The 25,489-nt window shown below is 54.5% G+C and overlaps 1 protein-coding gene across 4 annotated transcripts; it reads left to right on the top strand.

The window, feature by feature from the left end:
• Positions 1-910: 910 nt before the first annotated feature.
• Positions 911-24,571, top strand: NOTCH4 (notch receptor 4). Of its 4 annotated transcripts, none has more exons than XM_029242864.1 (30): positions 911-1,110; positions 1,912-1,993; positions 2,180-2,472; positions 4,056-4,403; positions 4,503-4,625; positions 4,736-4,972; positions 5,097-5,252; positions 5,712-5,906; positions 7,579-7,692; positions 8,988-9,101; positions 9,188-9,310; positions 10,153-10,312; positions 10,941-11,086; positions 11,504-11,656; positions 11,878-11,995; positions 12,230-12,317; positions 12,678-12,831; positions 14,538-14,722; positions 16,693-16,945; positions 17,195-17,307; positions 18,273-18,796; positions 19,372-19,755; positions 19,864-20,039; positions 20,583-20,802; positions 20,982-21,063; positions 21,162-21,300; positions 21,815-22,110; positions 22,353-22,500; positions 23,013-23,110; positions 23,279-24,571. In XM_029242864.1, the coding sequence occupies exons 1-30, from the start codon at positions 1,044-1,046 to the stop codon at positions 23,966-23,968; spliced, it is 5,979 nt and encodes a 1,992-aa protein (XP_029098697.1). In that variant the 5' UTR covers positions 911-1,043; the 3' UTR covers positions 23,969-24,571. The 4 variants fall into 4 exon arrangements, with proteins under 4 accessions (XP_029098697.1, XP_029098698.1, XP_029098700.1 ...); XM_029242865.1 differs by having other exon boundaries at positions 920-1,110; positions 21,818-22,110; XM_029242867.1 differs by lacking the exon at positions 4,056-4,403 and having other exon boundaries at positions 920-1,110.
• Positions 24,572-25,489: the final 918 nt, after the last annotated feature.

The raw sequence follows: 25,489 nt of genomic DNA, 5'->3' as shown, positions 1-25,489 counted from the left end.
GGAAGGGCACTCAGGGTGCACCAATGCTGGGGCTGTGCACAGCCGCCAATGACACCTCTAACCACCCTGGACTCTCGGTTCTCTGAGCTACTAGAGGAACTGGGTGTGTGGCTGACCCCAAAGCTGTCCTGGGTTGACTCAAGAAGGTTGAATGAGTCAGGGCCCTGCATTCTCTTCTGTGATTTTATTTACTCCAATTTTTAATTCAGTGACTGGCATTCCTTGCATCCCAGGGACCTCTGCGGTGGAGGGAGGGAGACATGGGAGGAGGGAAACCCACACAAATGCAGTGTTCGCTATGGATAATCCAGACTGCAAAATTTAGTGGAGACAATGTTCATTTATCATTGATGACGACCTTACACGTTCCCCTCCAAAAGAAGGCCTAGAGTTCCCCCCAAACCAGCCCAACATCTTCTCCGTTTCCCAGAAGGAGAAATCTAACAGCCCAGCAAGAGCCAAGGGTGGACCCAGAAGTCCCCTGTGTTCCTTCTGCCAAGATGAGTGGGTGGAAGCGTGCAGATTCTCTGAGAAACATCTGTACTGACCTCGCAAAACAAGCATCCTCTCCATACAAGGGGAATAGGAGATCTCTCATCACCCCACACCTCTGTTTCCAGGTCCTGACCCCACCCCGCCCCCAGGGCATAGGGCAGCCACCTTGCAGTTCCCACCTCTAGAAAGGGGAGACCACAAGAACAACAGAAGGACTGGGACTGCTCCCAGGGACCCCGTTCCCCCTTCTATCACTTGCACTCCAGCCACACTGTCCTTCCTCGCCACCTCCCCAGGGGTTGTCAGGGACAGAAGGCCCCTCCCTCATCCCCCTCAATGTTCCTCCACTCCGCCCCCCCCCCCGCATCACTAGGGTGTCCAGGACATTGTGTGACTCAGGAAACAGCTCAGACGTGAGGTTCGCAGCAGGCCGAAGAGGAGGAAGAAGGGGCCGTGGGAGCAGAGTGGGTGGTTATTGCCTCAGTGAGGGCTCTGAGGGTCCCACTGGAAGAGGCAGGGGGGATCTGGGCTTGGGCAGGGGCTCTGGAATGCAGCCCCCTTCACTGCTGCTGCTGCTGCTGCTGCTGCTGTGTCGGTCAGTCGTCCAGACCAGAGGTGAGGCATGGGGTGGGAGAAGTGAGGGGACCCCCCTTCCTTAGGAGGATGTCCAGTGGGCTGGAGACAGAGGGTAAATCTGCATGCTTTGAGGCGACACTGGATGGAGAAGATTCTCACGCCCCAAATGGGGCTGCCGGCAGGGAGAGACAACTCTGCCCCTGCAGCTACACAGACCCAGGCTATGGGCCCTGTGCCAGGGGTGGTGACGGTAGGGGGGATGGGCGAGAAGGTGCCCACCCCCAGGGAGAACCAAGTTGGCCCTGGAACTGGGGTACAGCGTGCTCTTACAGTCACGTTTAGGAGGAAGAGAGGGAATAGAGGGACCACCTGCTAGGGGAAGAGATGAGAGGGAACAGGAGATGGAGACACGGGAAGGTCAAGGGCCCACAAAGTCCCTTTCCTGGTCCAGCTGTCCCCACCCCCCGATGGCTCAATGCTGGGCCCTTCCGGGAGGAAATCCCTTCAATGTTTCAGCCATTCACCTCCCAGGAGTCCCCTCAGCGCCCCCCTCCTTATTCCTGTTGTCTTGCTTCCGAGGGATGGAGCCTGAAGCTAGACTTGGGAGGCCAGAGAATAAACAGGAAAGGAGGGGTGGGGATCAGTAACTGAGAGGCCTGGGATCTGGGGGGCTGGGGAGTGAGCACCACGTGGGGATTAGGAACAAGAGTATCAAGGCAATGGTGGGGTTCAGAGCACCTGTGCGGGGCTGCTGCAGGCAGGTCCCTCCGGAGCGTCCAGGGGAGGAAAAGTGGAGCGTAATGCTACCTGCTCCCATCTCATCCTCATCTCCATCTCTAGGGCTGCAGTGCGGGAGTTTCCCAGAACGCTGTGCCAACGGAGGCACCTGTCTGAGCCTATCTCAGGGGCAAGGGACGTGCCAGTGAGTGCACCCTGTGGGAGTGGGAGACTGGGAAGGGGAGTAGGGGAGGGGACGGGGAGAGATGGGAAGGAAGGAGAAAGGCAGGAGGGGAAGCAGATGAAGGGAGACAAATGAAAGCAAAGGAGGGAGGGAGGAGAGAAAGCAGAGGGCCAGGAAGTAAGCTCTCCTGTCTCCTCCCCTGCCCAGGTGTGCCCCTGGCTTCCTGGGTGAGACATGCCAGTTTCCGGACCCCTGCCAGGATGCCCAGCTCTGCCAGAATGGAGGCAGCTGTCAAGCCCTGCTTCCCACCCTTCCCAGCTCCCCCAGCCCTCCCTCTCCCTTGGCCCCCAGCTTCTTCTGCACCTGCCCCTCTGGCTTCACTGGTGAGAGGTGCCAGGCCCAGCTCAAGGACCCCTGTTCTTCCTTCTGTTCCAAAATGGGCCGCTGCCACGTCCAGGCCTCAGGCCGCCCACAGTGCTCCTGCATGCCGGGATGGACAGGTGAGCACTGATGGGGGCGGCGAGGAAGGGGGACAGGCAGGGGCAACGGGCTGGGCTGTGGGGTAGGAAAGATGGAAATAGAGCCTGAGAGACGGCGAGCCCTTTGAGGAGAGAGGCCGCGAGAATCAACAAGCCAATTCTTGGTGAACCATTTACCCAAGATTGACATTCACCGACAGGATAGTACCGATTGCTAAGATGTTGAGGTGTTTCCAAGCCAGCTGGTAAATAGCTACTGCCTCAGCCCCCTTCGCACACCACCCTGACCCCTCTCCCAGCCCCTCAACCTCCCCTCGGTCCACTAGCTAGAGGGTTAATGCCTAGCACAGCAGGGGACTTCCAGGACTCTGCATTCTGAGCACCTGAATGGCTTCTATTCTGAGTGGTGGGAGCCCACACTGTCACCCGGGAAGACTGCAGTGGTGGGCGGTGTGACGGGACGTGGGTGCAGCCCTGGAGCGAGAGAGCAGGACACATGATGGGCAGGGTGTGCTACCATGAGGAAGTGGTCAGGGGTGCCTGGACAGAGCTGCGAGGCCCTGGAGAGAAAGGTTCCATAGCACCTCACCAGGATCGGGAGGGCTGGACCAGGCAGCAAAGGCCACGAGGTCAGAGAGTGCTTGGGATGTGGGCGCATCCAGGAGGGGGTGGACTAGAGACAAAGATTCTCAAACTTAGGTAGGCATAGCAGTCACCTGGAAAGCCTTAAAAATACCGGTGCCCTGTCCCAGAGAGCCTGCCTTGGTGCATCTGGGGTGGGCCCAGGACATGGAGATTTTTTAACTGACGAGGAAATTCTGAGGAAACGGGGCCCAAGACCGGGTGTGAGAGACCAGACAGGAAGGATGGTCAGTGGCAACTTGCCATGCCTTGTGCTTCAGAGTAGGGGCTCCGGGAGGCCCCCTCCTCGGGTCCATTGCCAGCTCTGCCACTGACTAGACATGTGACCTTGCATAAGATATTTAAGCTGCCTGGGTCCTCGGTTGTCAGCCGATGTCCACACTTCATAAGGTTGTTGTCGAGAAGAAAGGGGGCGATGCTCAGGAAGTGCTTACTTAGCTCAGTACCAGCGGCACCGCCGCCAGCGCCACCATTCCCACTGGTGCACACGGCTGTGAAGTGAGTCTCTTTATCGTTATCCGGACCATTACACCCACCTGAAGATCAGGAAATCAGGATAAGAGAGGCAAGACGACGGCCCGAGGGCACACAGCTGGCGGGGCAAGGCAAGGGGCTAAGTCTCCTGCTTGCAGAGGCTGCGCGCTTTCTAATTCACCACCAAGGTCACCACTAGAGGAACCCTCCGTCCCAGATTTTCCCAAGCAGGGCTGATTCACAGTACTCCCACCAAGAGCTACATGTTCAGTTTTCAGCTTGAGAAATGTGGTCACTCCAGATATAACCCTCCCGAAGAATGATAAAAGTGAGGGTGATGGAATAGGGCATAGAGGGTATGGGAGGGAAGGGAAGAAAATATGAAATTCGACACAGAGATAATCCAGAGTGAGAGCTGGGTCATCTCAGAGGAGCTGGAATTTGTGCAGTGCTAGGAAAATGCCCCCCTGCCCCGTCCTCTGCCTCAGGTGAGCACTGCCAGCTCCGGGACTTCTGCTCAGCCAACCCCTGCGTCAACGGAGGGGTGTGTCTGGCCACATACCCCCAGATCCAGTGCCGCTGCCCACCTGGCTTCGAGGGCCATGCCTGCGAACGCGATGTCAACGAGTGTTTCCTGGACCCAGGACCCTGCCCCAAGGGCACCTCCTGCCATAACACCCTGGGGTCCTTCCAGTGCCTCTGCCCCGCTGGGTGGGGGGGTCCACGCTGTGAGCTCCGGCCAGGACCCTGCCCTCCCAGGGGCTGTCCCAATGGGGGCACCTGTCAAGTGGTTCCAGGGAGAGACTCCACCTTCCACCTCTGCCTGTGTCCCCCAGGTGTGTCCTCGCAGGGGTCTTCCTGCAGCCCCTCTCTCTGGGCACGGAGGTTGTCTCCCATGGGTCCCCTTCCCTCAGCTGATCGCATGACCCTGTCAGGTTTCACAGGCCCAAGCTGTGAGGTGAATCCAGATGACTGTGTCGGGCACCAGTGTCAGAACGGGGGCACCTGTCAGGATGGGCTGGGCACCTACACCTGCCTCTGCCCAGAGGCCTGGACAGGTGAGTCGTTTCAGCCAAGTTGATGGCACCAGTGGCCCAGATGGTCAGCCCCTGTTCTCCACTCCTCACAGGGCCCCCAGCTCCAGCACCTGTCCCCTTCCCCTTGGCAGGCTGGGATTGCTCTGAAGATGTGGACGAATGTGAGGTTCAGGGTCCCCCTCGCTGCAGAAACGGGGGTACCTGCCAGAACTCAGCTGGTGGCTTCCATTGTGTGTGTGTGAGCGGCTGGGGGGGCACGGGCTGCGAGGAGAACCTGGACGACTGTGTTGCCGCCACCTGTGCCCCCGGTTCCACCTGCATCGACCGTGTGGGCTCCTTCTCCTGCCTCTGTCCACCTGGCCGCACAGGTGTGACACGGGGTACAGGGAGGCGGGAGGCGGGAGGTGGAGATGGTACGTGACAGAAGCACCAGGAGGGCAGCTGGGAGCTTCAAGCGGCCTCTGAGAGCCTCGCCTCCACCCTGCCCTCCAGGCCTCCTGTGCCACATGGAGGACATGTGTCTGAGCCAGCCGTGCCACCGGGAAGCCCAGTGCAACACCAACCCCCTGAGGGGCTCCACATTCTGCGTGTGTCAGCCTGGCTACACGGGCCCCACTTGCCACCAGGATCTGGACGAGTGTCAGATGGGTGAGGCACCTCCACATGAGACCCTCTCTGAGCCCCCAGACAGCCTCTGCACTGAGGAGGGAAACAGGCCAATTGTTTTCCAAATTAAAAATATAAACATCTTGGGGATTCCCTGGCGGTCCAGTGGTTAGGACCCCGTACTCTCACTGCCAAGGGCCTGGGTTCGATCCCTGGTTGGGAAACTAAGATCCCGCAAGCCACACAGTGGCCACGTAAATAAGTAAACATCTGTTTTTCCTGAATTTGTCCATTTTTGGCATCTCTGCCTTACACGGTCTTCTCACCAATCCTCAGCCCTCGAGGCCCCATTTAGTCCTCCTCCATTTTAAAGCCACAATCCCTTTCCCCACTTTGATCTCATCAGCCACAAACAGGGTCCCCACACCTTCCCTGCCACTCTGGCCTCCTCGCCCTTCCACCACTGACCCCTGAGGACCCCCGGATCTTCTCTCCTCCTAGCCCAGCAAGGCCCCAGTCCCTGTGAACACGGCGGCTCCTGCCTCAACACGCCCGGCTCCTTTGACTGCCTCTGTCCCCCTGGCTACACGGGATCCCGCTGCGAGGCCGATCACAATGAGTGCCTGTCGCAGCCCTGCCACCCTGGCAGCACCTGCCTGGACTTGCTCGCCACCTTCCAGTGCCTCTGCCCACCAGGTACCAGCTGAGTGGGCCCTCAAGTAGAGGAGACAGGAGACTAATCCCAAACCCACTGGACGTGACCCCTGTAGAGCACAGATAGCCTCAGGCCAGTTGGGGTCAGACAGCAAAGAATGCTTCTCCTCCTCTCCTCACCCCCCAGATGAAAACTCCGGGAAACTGACGGCCCCTGGGAGAAGGACTGCCACAGACAGTAGTGAGGCTGTGCACTGCTCAACCCTGCATTCATTTCATAGACACCGCAGGGTACACAACCTGGTCCACTGTACACAGAGGCCCATCAGGGGAGAGCAGAGCAGCAGTGAATAAAGTTTTCATGCTTGCAGCCTCTGCTTATGCCAACCCAGAGTGCTCACCCTAATCACAGAACCTCTCCCCTGTAGAGATTGAGAGTAAACCTTTAAAATCCCAAAGGGTCGGGCTTCCCTGGTGGCGCAGTGGTTGAGAGTCCGCCTGCCGATGCAGCGGGCACGGGTTCGTGCCCCGGTGTGGGAAGATCCCACATGCCGCGGAGCGGCTGGGCCCGTGAGCCATGGCCGCTGAGCCTGCGTGTCCGGAGCCTGTGCTCCGCAACGGGAGAGGCCACAACAGTGAGAGGCCCGCGTACCACAAAAAAAAAAAAAAAAATCCCAAAGGGTCTGTGTGCTTGAATTTGGTACAACGGGAAAGGAATGCTGCAAGGCTGCACCTACCTACAAGTTAGTCTTAAGGGGGGTAAACATCTCTCCAGGGAGGCAGTGAGAGAGCCAATATCAGGGAGCTGAATAAAACCAGGAAAATAACAGCTTACTTTGTGCCTGAGCATCTTACATGCATTATCTAATCTTTACAATAACCCTATGAAATCAGCATTGTTACTATGCCCATTTTATAAATGACACTGAGGCACAGAGAGGTTAAGTGACTTGTTGAAGGTTGCCCAGCTAGTAAGTGGCAGAGCCAGGATTCAACTCCAGAGCTTTGATAGTTTTACCCACTATACTACACAGCTTTCCTAAGCTGAGAAGCATCCAAAGATAAATGCTGAGAAAACTATCCACTAATCCAAGGGACAAGGTTGTAGATCTCAAGGAGCTTCAGAGGCAGGTTCCCCAGGCAAGAAGAGGGAGGCAGCCGAGGTCCAGCTTCAGTTCAGGGTGAGACAGAGGAGACCGGGAGGAGGTCGAAGAAGCAGGACAAGTATGGCAGTGACACAGGTCCCCAGACGCCCTTCAAATCCCCACCTTGGGGATCCCTGGTCTCCCTGGCACAGAGGTCTGCCCAGGTAGAACAAGAGGAGTGAATCACCTCCAAGCAGATGCCCATTTGTCACATTGGTACCTCGAGGACCTCCAGGCTGATCAGCCCTCCCGGGTGAGCCCTGCCTTCTGTGCACAGAGGAATGGCCCCAAAAGGCACTTCCCCAGAGCCCTCCCACATGTCCCGGCAGGATCCCTGCTCCTCGAGCTTTCACACCTGAGGGGGGTAGAGCCAAACACAGCAGAGCAGCAGGGCCTCGGGTTCATCTCTCCAACCCACACGCAGACGGCCCCCTGGGAGAGGCTGCCTGCTGGGGCACAGGGCAGGTCAGGGACAGGGCTGGTTCTAGAACCCAGGCCTCCTGGACAGAAGGGGTGAGCAGCTAAGGCAAGGCTGGCCTGGCTGAGCCTCGCCCTTGACCCCTCCTCAGGCTTAGAAGGGCGGCTCTGTGAGGTAGAGACAGACGAGTGCGCCTCTGCCCCTTGCCTGAACCAGGCTGACTGCCACGACCTGCTCAATGGCTTCCGGTGCATCTGCCGGCCCGGTGAGTGCAGATTCCACTCCACGGTTCCAGCCTGGCAATCGCCCGTGGCCTCTTGAAGCTCTCTCGGGCCAGACCGAGGAGCGCCCCATTTCTCCAACTCCTTCTCTCTTCTCCAAACTCTCTTCTGTTACGTCCTCCGAATCTTCCCCTGCTTACTCGCCCACCCTCATCTCTGTCCTGCCAGGTCACCCAAATATCCCTCCTCTCCAGCCCTCCTGCAGAGTCCTCTGTACTCTCCCCCTGCATGCCGGGGGTCCCCGGCTGGCCTTGGCACTGTTCGCCACGGATGCAGGGAAAGTCGCCCCAGGCCTTCCTTCTCCAGCTTCACGGGACATCCCTCTATTCCCTGTTATGATAATAACTGATGTTTATTGAATATTTACTCTAAGCCAGGCACTTGGCTATGTACTTTTCAGGCATTAACTCATTTAATTCTCTCAGTGATACCATGAGTAGTTTATATTATCATTTCCCTTTTACAGGAGAATAAAGTGGAGCCTAGAGAGGTTGGGTAGCTTGCCCAAAGTCACACGGCTGGCAGGTGGCTGTTTCACCTTTATGCATCACCCTCCTGTCATCTCCACCTGTCCCAGGTGTCTTCTCTGGAAGTCCTCCAGGTTCACCTTTCCTAGCAAGGGAAAGGGCCAGGACCTGTATTTATTCTTTTGATAAAATGTATTTTCAGCATTAGTACACATATCCAGTTATGCCTTATTTATATAAAGACTAAAGTTGGGCTTCCCTGGTGGCGCGGTGGTTGAGAGTCCGCCTGCCGATGCAGGGGACACGGGTTCGTGCCCCGGTCTGGGAAGATCCCACATGCCATGGAGCGGCTGGGCCCGTGAGCCATGGCCGCTGAGCCTGCGCGTCCGGAGCCTGTGTTCCTCAACGGGAGAGGCCACAGCAGGGAGAGGCCCGGGTAAAAAAAAAAAAAAAAAAAAAAAAAAGACTAAAGTTACCAAGTTATGCTCTATTTTGTCCTGAAATCCAAATCACTATTTGTAAAGCTCCCATATTGGTGCCTTCATTATATAATGACACATTTAGACAAAACCCCAAACCAAACCATTTGAAACAAGATTCTCTCCCTTGCAATTTGTAGCAATGTTATTTCTGTATTTGTAAAGAGAAGGCTAAATACCAGTGTTAACTCCTAATTTTTTGTTTGAATCCATGAAATCATGCCTGTAAAGCTCAAACATTTGTAACAAACTCCCTCATAAATCTAGAGAAAGTCAAGAAAAGGAAAAAAAAGACCTTGGTCATCTCTTCCCTCTCACTCCCAACCGCACCAGGATTCACTGGCCCCAGGTGTGAGGAGGACATCAACGAGTGCAGAAGCTCTCCCTGCGCCAACGGTGGGCAGTGCCAGGACCAGCCTGGATCCTTCCATTGCAAGTGTCTCCCAGGTAAACTGGGGCTCAAACTCTGGAGGCGAGAGTGAGGGCAGGCGCAGACTTCCGTGCAGGTCCCTGACCCTCCTGCTGTGCCATAGGCTTTGAAGGCCCACGCTGTCAGGCGGAGGTGGACGAGTGTCTGAGAGGCCCATGCCCCACTGGAGCCAGCTGCCTTGACCTCCCAGGAGCTTTCCTTTGCCTCTGCCCATCTGGCTTTACAGGTCAGCGGGGGAGGCATTGGAAAGAACTGGAGGGGTATTTGAGTCCATTTGAGGTACAGTAGAGGTCACTGATGAGCATTTGAGCATTGGGATGTGAGAACAGAATGAGAATGGAATCCCTTAAATTTATGCAGTGCAAAACCTGCACAACCGTACAGGAGCTGAGGGTGAGTGTTACTGTAGGACCCACATCAGGCCCAACATGAGTGGCATGACTGGGGAACAGGAGCAGAGGATGAGGTTCAAAGGCAAGCCATTCATCTGCTTATTTGGCAAACATTTATTAAGTGTCTACTATGCCAGACACAGACACTAAGTTGAGCAAGAGTTGCTATCCTCAAGTGGATTTAAATCTACTGTAGACAGACCAACAAGTTGATTATGGCCCAGAGACATGCTCTGAGAGAGGAATGCACAGGATCCTATAGGAACACAAAGGACTGGCCAACCCAGACTAGGGATGAGAAAAGATGGCTGAACGGAGTCTTAAAGACTGAGTAGGAGTTTGTCAAGACAGAATGCTAGGCAGCGCGTTTTAACTGTGGATAACAGCATGTGCAAAGGCACGGAGGGAAGAAAAGCACACCCCGCTTAAGGGAGTGTAGGACATCCAGAGCTTAGGCTACAATGGGGCGAAGGTCAGAAACATAGCAATTGTAGGAAGGCCATGGCATGCAGGACCCCATGTGGCATTCTAAAGAAGTTGGTATCCTGAGGCATTAGGGAGCCACTGAAGGACAGGTTCATGAAGAGTGAGCAAGTCATGCATAAGAAGCGGCCTTTGGCCCCATCAAGGACAGGGAGGGACTCTGTTTTCTCTCTGACCAATCTCCCCACACCAGGTCATCTCTGTGAAATTCCCCTGTGTGCCCCCAACCTGTGCCAGCCCAAGCAAAGATGCCAGGATCCGGAGGAAGAGGCCCAGTGCCTCTGCCCCAGTGGAAGCCCTGGCTGTGCCCCAGCTGAAGACAACTGCACCTGCCACCATGGGCACTGCCAGAGGTAACATCTTCCAGGCCCTCCCCATTCATAGTCTCCTCTGGGTCCTCCTCAGCTAAGGCAGGAGAAAAGAGCCAGTGAGGGGTGAGTCTGTAGGAAATGACCAATGGGGAATGGGAAGAAGATGGCAAAGTTCTGAGATCACAACCAATGAGAGGGTTTGACTGGTGAGTGTTATCCAATGAGGGGAGAGTTCATAAATAAAGAGGGAAACAGAGGGCTAGGGAGGTCAAAGCAGAAAGAAGAGTATTAAATCCCAGGACCAATTCATCTCATCATTCATTAGACAAATATTTATTGAGCATCTACTATGTGTGGATACATTTCCAGGCATTGGGGGAGCAACACAGAACAAAAGAGACAAGGTATCTACTCTCATGGAGCTTTGGTTCTAATGAGGAAAGACAGACAATAAACAAGTTATAGAAGGGATGGATGAATAGATAGATAGATAGATAGATAGATCTAGTTGGAGAAAATGAGTGGGGCAGGTAGGGCAGAAGGGGGACAATGCTGAGAGCAAAGACGCTGAGAAAGGGGCCAGAGTCCCAGGGCCAAAAAAGAAGAAGTCATAGGGGTCTGACCAACAGGGAGGGGAGAAGAGAAAACCCCCCTTTCTTTTTATGACCAGATCCTCGTGTGTGTGTGATGTGGGTTGGACAGGACCAGAGTGTGACACAGAGCTGGGGGATTGCGTCTCCACACCCTGTGCCCACGGAGGGACCTGCCACCCCCAACCCTTTGGCTTCAACTGCACCTGCCCCACAGGTTACACAGGTGAGGTGCTCCCTAAACCGTATATACCCTGGGCTGACCACCATCTAAATCAAGGGCAAGGCCAGTGGAGACATGTGTCCAAAGGGCTCTGGATCTCAGTCACCACCAAGAAGAACTGGGCAGGGGCTGGGACTTCCCTGGTGGCCCAGTGGTTAAGACTCCACACTTCCACTGCAGGGGGTGCAGGTTCCATCCCTGGTCAGGGAACTCAGATCCCACATGCCCCACGGTGCAGCAAAAAAAAAAAAAAAAAAAAAAAGAACTGGGCATGGGCTACAGAGGGCACGGGTGACGTAAGAGGTGGTGAGAAAAGAAAAGAGGTTGGGGGATGGGGGTGAGGAAGGGAAGGAAAGGGAAGAGCAGGAAAAGAAGAGAAAAGGAGGTTTCCCTTTCTCAGACCCCACCCGCTTCCCTCAGGGCCCACTTGCAGCGAGGAGGTGACAGCTTGTCACTCAGGGCCCTGTCTCAACGGTGGTTCCTGTAGCCCCAGCCCTGGGGGCTACTCCTGCACCTGCCCTCTGAGCCACACCGGGCTCCGCTGCCAGACCAGCATGGACCACTGTGCCTCTGGTGAGTGCCCACCATGCGCTGGGTCTGGGCCACAGGAGGATGGAGAAACTGGTCAGGGTATGTTTGTACCACATTTAAAAAAAAATTAACTGGACACAGTGAGCCGTTGTTTGGGTGGGGAAGTTGCGGGGGGCGGGGGGGTGCCCCGTGTGTGGTGTGACTGAGGCCACAGGCCAGGTTACAGGCAAGGAACCCAACCCCTCACAGCCTCCTCTCTCCAGCACCGTGCCTCAATGGGGGCACCTGTGTGAACAGGCCCAGCACCTACTCCTGCCTCTGCACCACGGGCTTCCAGGGCCCACGCTGCGAGGGAAGGATCCGTCCCAGCTGTGCGGACAGGTGAGCAGGGCACAGAGACCCCTGGAGGGAGGGAGGGAGGGAGCCCTCACCACCCTTCCTCTCCATCTCCTCTGGGGCGCCATGCTGCCTCTCATCCCACATCCCACATCCTTTCACTCTGCCTTCCCTCCTACTTTCCCATCTCCCCAGTGGTTGCCTGCCACCACATCACACACTCCCTCCCCTTGTTGCCCTGGCCTTCCTCCTACTGTGCCCTCTCTCTTTCTTATCCAGCCCCTGTAGGAACAGGGCAACCTGCCAAGACAGCCCTCAGGGTCCCCGCTGCCTCTGTCCCCCTGGCTACACAGGAGACAGCTGCCAGGTGAGGGGCACTGAGCCAGGTGTGCTGAGGAGGGAGGGGCAGGAGAGCTCTAGTAAGAGGGCCTCGGGTATTAAAAGGTGGCAGCAGGGAAGCTTAGGAGGGGTATCCACGTGAAAGGAGGTGTGGAAGTCTAGGAGTTGAGGTCTAACTTGAGATCTGTATGGTTCACTAAAAGGATTTCTGATCCCAGCGACTGTTCTGGGATGTGGGTATCCAAGGAATCCAGGGAGGGTGACCTAGTCCCAGACCATTCAGGAGAGAGTTTTCAGGGTAAGGGATTTTGAGACACTAGCAGGGGACAATCTCTAGGCCTGGGAACCTGGTGTTCTTTCCTGCCTCACGCTCCCTCCTAACCCTCAGACGCTGATCGACTCATGCGCTCAGAAGCCCTGTCCACACAATTCCCACTGCCTCCAGACTGGGCCCTCCTTCCAGTGCCTGTGCCTCCAGGGATGGACTGGGCCTCTCTGCAACCTACCGCTGTCCTCCTGCCAGAAGGCTGCTCTGAGCCAAGGTACTGACCCAAGGACTGACTATGGGGCAGACGAAGAGCAAAAGAGTGTCCTCCTCTACCCCACCCCTAAGGACATCCACACACAGCATTTGGACAAACAGTGGACCAAGAGTCAAAGCAACACAGACAACCAGTTATTGATGCTGCAGCTCAACACCCAGGACAGCCTAACACAACTCAACTCCTAGCACCACGTTCAACACAACACAAGCAACACCACCCAGCCCAGTCAACCAGACTCCAGTTTAACACAACCACCAGGGACATAACCCAGTGATCCAGTGTGGAACAACTCAGCACTGTCTTTACCATCATAACTCAACTAGAGTGAACCACGCTTAACCAACTACACTCAACACACTTCGCAATGCCCCACTCACTTGGATGTTATGCCAACCCCTGGGTAAAATTATTTCTTGTTCAAATAAGTTTTGTTATGAGAAGAACTTAGGAAAGAGACCATTGTGAGGTTAGGGGATGGCTGATGGGAATCACTGTGAGAGAACATCAGAGGATGCAAAACCCAGGGGATGGACTTAGACCATTAGTTAAGCCACTTCAGGTGTCCCCACCTGAAGTTTCTCTTGAGTTCTTTCTTGCTTGAGACATTTAAAGCCAAGAATATAGTTGCTTATAATGCCCTGATAAGCCAAAGAAGAGGTATTTCTCTCCATTCTGACAAAACAGGCAGGAGGAGGAACTTGATTTTTTTTTTTTTTAAGTTGGGGCATAGTTGATTTACAATGTTGTGTTAGTTTCAGGTTTTCAGCAAAGTGAATCAGTTATACATATACATATATCCACTCTTTTTTAGATTCTTTTCCCGTATAGGCCATTACAGAGTATTGAGTAGAGCTCCCTGTGCTATACAATAGGTCCTTATTAGTTATCGATTTTTTAAAATTAATTAATTTATTTATTATTTACTTTTGGGTGCATTGAGTCTTTGTTGCTGCGCGCAGGCTTTCTCTAGATGCTGCGAGCGGGGGCTGCTCTTTGTTTCGGTGCGCAGGCTTCTCATTGTGGTGGCTTCTCTTGTTGTGGACCACGGGCTCTAGGCGCACGGGCTTCAGTAGTTGTGGCACGTGGGCTTCCGTAGTTGTGGCACGCGGGCTCAGTAATTGTGGCTCGTGGGCTCTAGAGTGCAGGCTCCGCAATTGCGGCCCACAGGCTTAGTTGCTCCATGGTATGAGGGATCTTCCCGGACCAGGGCTCGAACCCGTGTCCCCTGCACTGGCAGGCGGATTCTTAACCACTGTGCCACCAGGGAAGCCCTAGTTATCTATTTTATATAGAGTAGTGTGTATATGTCAGTCCCAGTCTCCCAGTTTATCCCTCCCCCACTTACCCCCTCGTAACCATAAGTTTGTCTTCTACATCTGTAAATCTATTTCCATTTTGTAGATAAGTTCATTTGTACCCTTTTCTTTACATTCCACATATAAGCAATATCATACGATATTTGTCTTTCTCTGTCTGACTTACTTCACTCAGTATGACAATCTCTAGGTCCATCCATGTCGGGAACTTGATGTTTTAATCTCTTCAGGGTCAAGAGTTACTGACTCCTCAAGCTCCGAGTGGCCTCCACCCACCCCAGGAATGTCAGTGGCGCCTCCATGGACCTCTCTGCTCATTGTCTGGAGCCCCTGAGCATCCTTCCACCCCACCTAGCTTTATCAATCCCTGTGTGTCTCTCTTCCCAGGCACAGAAGTCTCTTCCCTGTGCCAGAATGGAGGCATCTGCATTGACAGCGGCCCCTCCCATTTCTGCCACTGTCCCCCTGGATTCCAAGGCAGTATATGCCAGGAGAGGGTGAACCCCTGTGAGTCCAGGCCCTGCCAGCACGGGGCCACCTGCATGGCCCAACCTAATGGTTATTTCTGCCAGGTGAGAGGGTCTAGAGGAGGTGGGGGAAGACAAATTTGGGCTGGATGTGGGAAACAGCAGTCATGGGCCAGAAAGGGGAGGGGGAGAGGGCATTTTCTTTTCATTCACCCCACACATCCAACCAACCACCAAGTCAGGTTAATTTTACCTCCTAAATATTTCTCAACTCTGTCCTTGCCCCTTCACCCTCATCCCACTGCCTTAGTCCAGGGCTTCGTTGCATTCCGCCCGGACGCCTGCATCAGCCTCCTGTCACCCCTGCCTCCACACTTGTCCTCCTAAAGGTTCGCCTCTACTCCACCACTAGGGCTCTCCGTTGAAAATATTAAGCTGGCCTGTCACTCTCCTGCTTAAAACCCTTCAGTGGCTGCCCACTTCTTTCGCAGTGAAGTCCCAAGCCTGGCACGACCCAGCCCTGCCTGCCTCTCAGGCCTCATCTCTCCCCGCCAACCCCTAACCCTGCTCCAGCAACACAAAACTGCAGCTGACTTCCCTACACCCCAGACCGGCTCTCTGGGGGCTTTCCTCACCCCTCTTCCACTGGATGGTGCCCAGGAGGCGTCTGCCTCGGGGGAATGTCCCTAACTTCTCTCCAGACTGGGTCAGGGACTTACCTTGGTGGTTCAGGTCACTGAGCAGGACGGGAAGGCAAAGCTGGGACTCAAGTCCAAGCAGCCTGATCCCTGTACTCACAAACACGAGTCTGGATAGAAGGCATGATCCTTTAACCACCCTCTTTCTTTAACTTTTTTTTTTTTTTTTTTTTTTTTTTGGGTACGCGGGCCTCTCACTGTTGTGGCCTCTCCCGTTGCGGAGCACAGGCTCCGGACGCGCAGGCTCAGCGGCCATGGCTCACGGGCCCAGCCGCTCCGCGGCATGTAGGATCTTCCCGGACCGGGGCACGAACCTGCGTCCCCTGCATCGGCAGGCGGACTCCCAACCACTGCGCCACCAGGGAAGCCCTTTCTTTAACTTTTAAATTTTATTTTTTAACTTTTTATTATGAGCGTTTTCAAACATACACAAAAGCAGCGCACTGATCAGTAGTGAACCCCCGTGTACCCATTACTCAGCTCTATTTCCTCTTTCATGAAACTCCTTCCTCCAGAAATTTCCAAACACGCCCCTCATCTGCTTCTTCCGGCTCTCTGGCCATTCCTCGGATGCTTTGTGAATCCCTTTTCCTCCATTTTTCTGAAGCCTTCCTGGTACTCCATTCTTGCATACTCTCCTTCCTCCTGCAAGAACTTGGCACATGATACAGACCTCATCAATGACTCTTCCCTCACTAGCAAAATGATATGAGATAATCAGAAAATGGTTAAGGTCATCAGTTATGGAGTCATAGACGCATCAAATCCCAGCTCTGCCACCTACCAACTGTGTGGCTTGTGCAAGTCACTCATCTTTCAAGGAATCAGTTTCCTTTTCTGCAAAGTGAGACTCAAATGAGATGATTCATATAGAGGGTTGTTAGGAGGGTTTTATGAGGTTATGTATATAAATTATGCAATCAGTGCTAGCTGTCTCTCCTCTGGTTGACTGAGAATTTCATAGAAGCAGGGATGAGTTCTAATTTTCTCTATATTCCTAGAGCCTGAAAAGGTGCCTGGCATAAAACAAAGCAGGCGTTCAATAAATGGTTATAAATTAATTAAGCATGAGCGAACCCAGTGGGTGTGTGGCTGGGGGAAGAAGGATTTTTCAAAATCGGAGCTATATCTAGTGGCAATGAATCAAAGAGATTGTTTGGGACTGGGAAGTGGTTAAGTTGTGTATTATCAAATAATTGTGTATCACGTGGAGTTGAGGTACAAGGGTTAAGCTACACGTGGCTGTGATGGACGGTGAGCTGAGTGATGCTCTGAGTTGGAAGGTGGGGTGCTGGCAAACTACCTGGAGCTGGATCCCCCAGAGTGCCAGGATGGGCTCATTTACTGGTTCCCTGTCTGACCCCCTTTGCCTACAAGTGTACACCAGGCTACAGTGGACAGAACTGCTCAAAGGAACCTGACGCTTGTCAATCCCAGCCCTGTCACAACCATGGAACGTGCACCCCCAAACCTGGAGGCTTCCACTGTGCCTGCCCTCCAGGCTTTGTGGGGCTGCGCTGTGAGGGGGACGTGGATGAATGTCTGGACCAGCCCTGTCACCCCACAGGCACTGCAGCCTGCCACTCTCTGGCCAATGCCTTCTACTGCCAGTGTCTGCCTGGACACACAGGTAAGGTCTGAGAGAGGGGGTATGAGCATTTCTGGGCACAGCTGAATTGACCATGGAAACCCAGACAATCCCCACCCATGAGGCAGCCTAGTCACCTGGTCCATCCCCCTGCCTCTACACCCCACACCAGAGAACATGCCCACCACCCCTTTGCCTGTGCGGCTAGTGCTGGGCTGTCTCCCAGGAACGAGCTAGCAAGGAGGCAGCGACTGAAACACAGTGTTATGTTTAACCCCACCCCTGCCACAGGCCAGTGGTGTGAAGTGGAGCTAGACCCCTGCCAGAGCCAGCCCTGCTCCCACGGAGGGTCCTGTGAGGCCACAGCAGGACCACCCCCAGGATTCACCTGCCACTGCCCCCAGGTGAGAGACCACAAAGCTGCTTTCTCTGTTGCCCCCAACGCTGACGTAAGGTGAGAATGCCTGAGCCGGGAACCTGGGGGAGCACTGGAGTGGCAACTATTGGAGAAAGCCATCTCATGTCCACAGTGGTAAGTGGCTCTCAGCAGCAGTCGTGGGGAAAGGCAGGATCAGGTGGTAGCATGAATGGAACTTTCAGAAACCACGGGCACTGCCTAAGGGAAGGTCCCCAAGGCCAGCTGGGTGAGCTTGGATAAGTTCTTTTAACTCCGTGTGTGTATTTGTTTATAGACCTCAGGTGCATAAAAGTGGGTTAATCTTAAGCCTTGGTTCGTGATACACTAACGTACAAACTAACATTAGTTTAGGTACTGCCTTCTTTTAATTATCCTTACAAGATAACACCCATGAACCTAAAACAAGAATTACAATATTAATAATAACTTTCATGTACTTATGTCCTCCTGTATCCTGTTCCCCTTCCAGAGGAAGAGAAAGTACATAATCCTATCTCCAAGGATCAAGATAATATAGTATTAGTTCAGTTACTATTACTCTGTTAACAGTTTCGTCTTCCAGGACTCACATCATGATGACAGTTCACCCATGTTTTGTTTTGTTTTGTTTTTAAATTGGTGTATAGCTGATTTACAATGCTGTGTTAGCTTCAGGTATACAGCAAATTGATTCAGTTATACGTGTACATAGATTCATTCTTTCACCCACGTTCTTGCGAACAGCTGTTTCATCCATTCTCCCCACTATGCAATATGTCACTCTGTGAAAAAAAAAGGGGGGGGGACATGGTTTCCACTACTGTAAAACGATGAATTTGATGTTCTCTGAGGCCCCTTCCAGATATGAGAATCTAGGACCCTCTGAGTTATCTTAATGCAGGGGTTAGCTTAAGGGTAGGTGGGGAGAATACTACAAGGTCCTTCCCCCAATCTCTCTCCTCCTCTCCGCAGGGTTTTGAAGGCCCCACCTGCAGCCACAGAGCCCCCTCCTGCGGTCTCCATCACTGCCACCACGGTGGCCTGTGTCTGCCCTCCCACAAGCCTGGATTCCCACCCCGCTGTGCCTGCCTCAATGGCTATGGGGGCCCTGACTGCCTGACCCCACCCGTCCCTCCAGGCTGTGGCCCTCCTTCTCCATGCCTACACAATGGCAGCTGCTCAGAGACCCCTGGGCTGGGGGGCCCAGGCTTTCGATGCTCCTGCCCTCCCAGCTCTCCAGGGCCCCGGTGTCAGAGGCCTGGAGCAAAGGGATGTGAGGGCAGAAGTGGAGATGGGGCCTGCGACGCTGGCTGCAGCGGCCCAGGAGGAAATTGGGATGGTGGGGACTGCTCCCTGGGGGTCCCAGACCCCTGGAAGGGCTGCCCCTCCCATTCTCGGTGCTGGCTTCTCTTCCGGGATGGGCAGTGCCATCCACAGTGTGACTCTGAAGAGTGTTTGTTTGATGGCTATGACTGTGAGACTCCTCCAGCCTGCACGTGAGTCTGAAACCCTGAAGGGCTGGGCGGGGGCAGGGTGAGGGTAGAAGGAAGGACATAGATATCTCTTGAGTTACAGCATGACCACAGCCTCAAGCTTCAGGGAGTTTCCACCCTAATAACCATTGCTAATTAGGGGTATAAGACGCTAGACTCCAACCCAGAGGAATGGGGCAGCATGAATATTTAATGTGGGGACCAAGAAAGAGGGCACTGCCTCTTTCAGAGCTACCCTCTGAGAGCTGTGGGATCTCTGGCCTCAAGCTTCTCTCTCTAAGCCCTGTTGCCATGGAGTATCTCCCCTAGCAACCAGCATCCCTGAGGGAAAAGGGCTTCACTTCAGGGAGACAGGAGTTTGGGAGGGTAGAGAGTGGGGACAGTGTTAGGAAACAAAGGTGTCAGTAGACATTAGGGTGTCTGGACTACCTACCATCCGGGGTCTAAGCCCATTACTCCAGAGCTGCCCCCACTTAGCAACCAGAGCCCTAGAGGCTGTGGAGTATCAGGAATCCTCTCTGGGATGAGGAAGTCAGGTTTCTTTGGGGGTCCTGAGTCCCCGTCTCCTCAACCCACAGTCCAGCCTATGACCAGTACTGCCGTGATCACTTCCACAATGGACACTGTGAGAAGGGCTGCAACACTGCAGAATGTGGCTGGGATGGGGGCGACTGCAGGCCCGAAGACGGGGATTCGGAGTGGGGGCCCTCCCTGGCCCTGCTGGTGGTGCTGAGCCCCTCAACCCTGGACCGGCAGCTGCTTGCCCTGGCCCGGGTGCTGTCCCTGACTCTGAGGGTAGGGCTTTGGGTAAGGAAAGATAGTGATGGCAGGAACATGGTGTACCCCTATCCTGGAGCCCAGGCCGAAGAGGAGCTAGGAGGAGCCCCAGACCCCTCTCACCATGAGAGAGCAACCCCTCAAACACAGCCTACAGGCAAGGAGACGGACTCCCTCAGCACTGGGTAAGAAGGCTGGGAGGCGGGGAAGAGGGGGCAGACATTAGTTTTTAACCAGCAGAGGGAAGGGAAGCAGGGACCAACCGAGGGGTCTCTGAGGTGCCTTCCCCGCAGGTTTGTGGTGGTGATGGATGTGGACTTGTCCCGCTGTGGCCCCGACCATCCTGCATCCCGCTGTCCCTGGGACCCTGGGCTCCTGCTCCGCTTCCTTGCTGCGATGGCCGCAGTGGGGGCCCTGGAGCCCCTACTGCCAGGACCCCTGCTGGCTGCCCACCCTCGTGCAGGCACCGGTAGGTGGCCCCATCATTTCCCCTGACTTTGCTCCCAGGCCAGCTTTCACGCCAGCAACCAGCAATGAAGTCAAATGAAACAGAAGCACTGGAACCCCAAATGTTCTTTGTGGAGACTTACCTTTGTTAACGTTCTTCTCCAGCTAGATCTCCTCATGGCCCATTTGCTCTGCAATCTCCTTTACTTCCCTCAGTACTTTATTCTAACCTCTATCACAGACCGCCCACAAACCTTGGGTTTCTGGTCTATTCTACTAAGCCAAGAGTATCCAACCATCCCCATATCAAACAATTCATAGCACATGAGAGAATAATAGCTCTTATATACCACTTACTACGTGCCAGGCCTTGCTCTAAGCATTTTACAGTATTAACTTATTTAATCCTCCCAACGACCCCTATGAGGCAAGTACTGTTATTATTCCCATTTTACAGTTGAGGAAACTGAGGCAAAAAGAGGTTACTGCACTTGTCCAAAGTCTCACCAGAGTACCCAGCCTCACCAGGAATGGCCTCTTTTTCTGACTGTGTCTCTTCCACCAGAGCCCCCCGCCAACCAGCTTCCCTGGCCTGTACTGTGCTCGCCGGTGGCCGGGGTGCTTCTCCTGGCCCTCGGGGCTCTTCTCGTCCTCCAGCTCATCCGCCGGAAGCGCCGAGAACATGGGGCCCTCTGGCTGCCCCCTGGGTTCACTCGAAGGTCTCAGACTCAGCCAGTTCCCCGCCGACGCCGGCCCCCGCTGGGCGAGGACAGCATCGGCCTCAAGTGAGAGTGAGAAAGAACTGGGGCTCAGGGAGGGGACTCTTTCCTGTGGAGATATTTATGATCAGAAGCAATAAGAGATGCTATGCAGAAGTTGAAGACACGGGAAGGGGAGAGGGGTGGGAAGACTGCTGGAAATCTTAGGGACCCTGAAGGTCCTCCACCCACCCACCCCCTTCCAGGGCACTGAAACCAGAGGCAGAAGTTGATGAGGATGGAGTTGTGATGTGCTCAGGCCCCAAGGAAGGAGAAGAGGCGGACCAGGTGAAAGCACTGGGGCAGGAATGGTCCTAAAGTGACGGAGGGGTTGAAGGGACAAGTCAACCTTCCTTCACTGATCCTTGCTTGTCCTGATCCCCAAGGCTGAAGAAATGGCCTCACCCTCCAAGTGCCAGCTCTGGCCTCTGAGTAGTGACTGTCAGGAACTCCCCCAGGCAGCCATGCTGACTCCTCCCCAGGATTCTGAGATGGATGTCCCTGATGTGGACACCCGTGGACCTGGTATGTGAGCCAACCCAGACCAAGAAAATGAAAACTCCCTTTGACCCTTTTAGAATCAGAAAATCCTTTGACATCAGAACTGGAGAAACTAATATTAGAGTGAGTGCTTCCAACAGCCATTCTCAAAGTGTGGTCCCAGGACAGAAGAATCAGCATCACCAGGGAAATTGTTAGAAATATAAATTCTCAGGTTCCACTCCAGAGCTACCGATTCAGAAATTCAAAATATTGGGGAATCTGTGTTTTAACAAGCCCTGCAGGTGAGTCTGATCCAGGACTCAAGTTTGAGAATCACTGCCCTAGAATGTTAGAGTATTAAGGCCTGATGCTTCCTTTTACAGATGAGGAAACCAAAGCCCAGAGAAAAACAAAGTAGAAAGTCACTTGACTAAAGCCACACAAAATCAAGAACCCAAGCTGGGCTTCCTGACACCTCAAGCTGTGATTCTCCCTGAGCCTCCATGTTCTCCCCCTTCCCCAGTTGTCTCCCATTCTTCATGTCTCTCACCCACAGATGGGGTGACACCCCTGATGTCAGCAGTCTGCTGTGGGGGAGTGGAGTCCAGGACCTATCAGGAGACATGGTTGGGAAGCCCTGAGCCCTGGGAACCTCTGCTGGGTGGAGGGGCCTGTCCCCAGGTTCACACCGTGGGCACTGGGGAGACTCCCCTGCACCTGGCTGCTCGATTCTCCCGGCCAACCGCTGCCCGCCGCCTCCTTGAGGCAGGAGCCAACCCCAACCAGCCAGACCGGGCAGGGCGCACCCCGCTTCACACCGCTGTGGCTGCTGATGCTCGGGAGGTTTGCCAGGTCAGTGCACACTGGGGCTGCTAAAGGAAACGGGGCAAACTTGCAAGTAAGGCTGGGCAATAGCATCCTCGGGGTTTGGCAGAGAGGAAGGTGATGTGAGACGGGGGACTGAAAGAGAAACAAGAACAGATGGATGAATATGGATTCGGAGGTGCTTAACAGTGTGAGGGACCTTAGCTAGCAGTCCAGATATACCAGGGGTCACTGGCCCTCTCTGCCGCCCCACCCCCACCCCGCCCCAGCTCTTACTCCGCAGCAGACAGACTGCAGTAGATGCGCGGACAGAGGATGGGACCACAGCCCTGATGCTGGCCGCCAGGCTAGCTGTTGAGGACCTGGTTGAAGAACTGATTGCAGCCCAAGCAGATGTGGGGGCCAGAGATAAATGGGGTATGGATCTGGGGAAGTTGATGTTGTGCTATCGAGAAGTTGAGCAAATGGGGTGTGAGATAAGATGCAAAAAAGGGGGGTTAGCAGAGGGACCAACTGGAAGCTGGGGCATTCCCTCCCACCCCGCTGTCAAGGTGGTAAATCTACACAGTACGGTGGCAGTAGGCAGCAAGTGAGTCTGCCCTCATCATCCTCAAACACACACACACTACCCTAGTCCACTGGGAACTAGGATGGGGGAAGAGTGTGAGAAGGGAGGGGGTCTCGTGGGAGGGACGTGGTCTGCCGGTCCCATTGACCCCAGAACAATGCCCCATTGTCCCTCCCGCGCGCCGGTGACGTCACTGGGGCAACGCTTCCTGCAAGCCGGCGGTCACCCGGGCAACGCTTCCGCCTTTGAGGGACCCGGCGGGCTGAATAGCCCTTCCCCCAAGTCCAGAATCCGTGGGAAACAGGAACCCAGGCGTCGGGCCCCCAGCCTCGGGGTAACAACCTCTCACGTGGTGCCCTAGGAAAAACCGCGCTGCACTGGGCCGCCGCCGTGAACAACGCCCGGGCCGTCCGCTCCCTTCTCCAGGCCGGAGCCGATAAAGACGCACTGGACGGCAGGGTTAGACCGGGTAGCGGGCCCCCAACAATTAAGCTGACGCGGGAGAGGTGCAAAGCGCCGGAACTCCGAAAAACCTGAAGGGGGAGGGACCACCGGTCAAGTAGGAGGGCCAGTCTTGTGGGCGTGGCCTTCCCTGACCGCCCCCGCTGGCTGTTTCCTCCCGGGCAGGAGCAGACGCCGCTGTTCCTGGCGGCCCGAGAAGGAGCCATGGAGGTAGCCCAGCTGCTGCTGGGGCTGGGAGCCGCCCGAGGGCTGCGGGACCAAGCCGGGCTAGCGCCCGGGGACATCGCACGCCAGCGCAACCACTGGGATCTGCTGACGCTGCTGGAAGGGGCGGGACCACCGGAGGCTCGTCACAAAGCGACGCCGGGCCGCGGCGCCGGCGCCTTGCAGCGCGCGCGGACTGCATCAGGAAGCGTGCCCCCGCGTGGGGGCGGGGCTCAGCCGCGCTGCCGGACGCTGTCAGCCGGAGCCTATCCTCAAGCCCGGACTTTGTCCGTAGACTTGGCCGCCCATGGGGGCGGGGCCTATTCGCACTGCCGAAGCCTATCGAAAGGAGCAGGAGAAGGCCCGCCCCTCCGCGTCCGTAGGTTTTCTGCAGGCATGCGCGGGCCTCCGTCCAACCCTGCAATAGTGCGAGGAAGATCCGGGGTCGCGGCCGGGAGCGGGGGTGTGGCCTCAGCTGTTGACTGGCCCTGCGATTGGGTGGCTCTAGGAGCCTGCGGCCCCGCCTCCAACACTCCAGTCCCGCCTCCTTGCCTCACTCCGTCCCCTGAGCGGGGATCCCCTCAAGTTGCATGGGGTCCCCCAGCCCACCAAGTAATACCCTTAAATGCGGGAGGCGAGGGTGAGAAATAAAAGGCTGCATGTCAGGGAGGGATTCTAAAAGTGAGTACTCATTAAATGACAAGCAGTATGGAAGGCCTCCAGATTTTAAGATCCTTGAGCCTCAAAAGTGAGGGGTCATGAGTGTAGTGTCTCTCCCAAAATGGTGTATGCCACATCGTCTTCCACGTGGAGAAACTGCAGCCCTGGAAAGAGGGTTCGGGGTGCTGGGATGAAGCAGGCCCAGCCTCTCTCACAGAAAATAAGGATGAGGTGTTACAGGAGGATGGAGGGGAATGGGAGAAGTACCCCTGAACCAAGAACTGCAGACAGATAGAATGTAAGATGTTCTTTCCTGTATACTGTTTCCAAAGGGAGCCTCTATCGCCTGTAACCCCCACTACCCACAAACGGCTGACAGATATTTATTGAGCACCTCCTGTGTGCCAGGCACTGTGTAGGCACAGAAGGCAGGGCCAAGGGTCACTCCAGCTGATGACTCCTTGCATTCTCCCCACCTCACCCCACCCCCAAACAAACCACTGCAGGGATGAAGTGCCTGCCACTCTTCTAGCCACCACTATATCTAAGAACCCCAAATCTGTCACCCCATAGTAAAGCTGACTTGAAGTGTTACCGTCTTTTGGAGGGGTTGGGGAATGGAAAAAACACGAAGTTGACTGCAGAGTGTTTTCAGAATTTTGTGCCCTAGGTTCAACATTTGGATGGAAGCTTTGAGTATAGTTTTAAGAGCAGGAATGAGTAGATTTGGGGTCCTATGTTAATTTAGGGTATCATCTAAAGGCAAGAGTCTCTAGTAGCCCAATGAGAAACCACACACACACACACACACACACACTAAACCATGCATACCCTTTGTCCCTCTTCCAAGGGCATTTTTTTATAGCCACTTGGGAGATTCCTGAGGCCTCATGTAGAGGGAGATGGAGAGAGCACCTCAAACTTTAACCACCATTCAGCAATATGGTTATACCTCTTTCATGGCGATAGACCTGAGACACGGAGACATGAAGCATATTGAAAACGAATAATAACTACCATTTATGAGCATTCACTATGTGCCAAATGCTTTATCACATTTGATCCTCGTATCAACGCTATTAAAAAAAAAAACCTCCATTTTACTCCTTCAGAAACTGAGGCACAGAGATTGTATTTGCCCAAGATTGCAAAGCCCTAAGTGGCAGAACCTGACCTCTTCATCATATTTCATGCTCAGTCACTCAGCTAACATGACAGGCTGCCATTTAGAGGTCCCAAATGTCTCTGTCCTGTTCCCACCTTGGTGCCAGCCAGCCTGACTAGCATTGATCAAAGACCAGGGCAGGCTGTGGTTCCCTCTCCCTTTTCCATTTCATGACGAAAGGAAAGCTTCCCCTGCGTCTCTTACGTTTGGTGCATATTTTGTGCCCTAAATAGACTCTAAGCACGTATAGGGCAATGATAACTATTTAACACATATTTGTTAGACACAGTGCTAGGGGTATATGTATGTTTGAGGGCCTGACATCCTCTGCTTCCCACTGGAAACAT

The sequence above is a fragment of the Monodon monoceros genome, unplaced genomic scaffold (assembly GCF_005190385.1).
Source record: "Monodon monoceros isolate NGI ecotype Baffin Bay Population unplaced genomic scaffold, NGI_Narwhal_1 Super_Scaffold_3, whole genome shotgun sequence".
Lineage (NCBI taxonomy): Eukaryota > Metazoa > Chordata > Mammalia > Artiodactyla > Monodontidae > Monodon > Monodon monoceros.
This window is presented reverse-complemented; position numbering and strand designations above follow the sequence as displayed.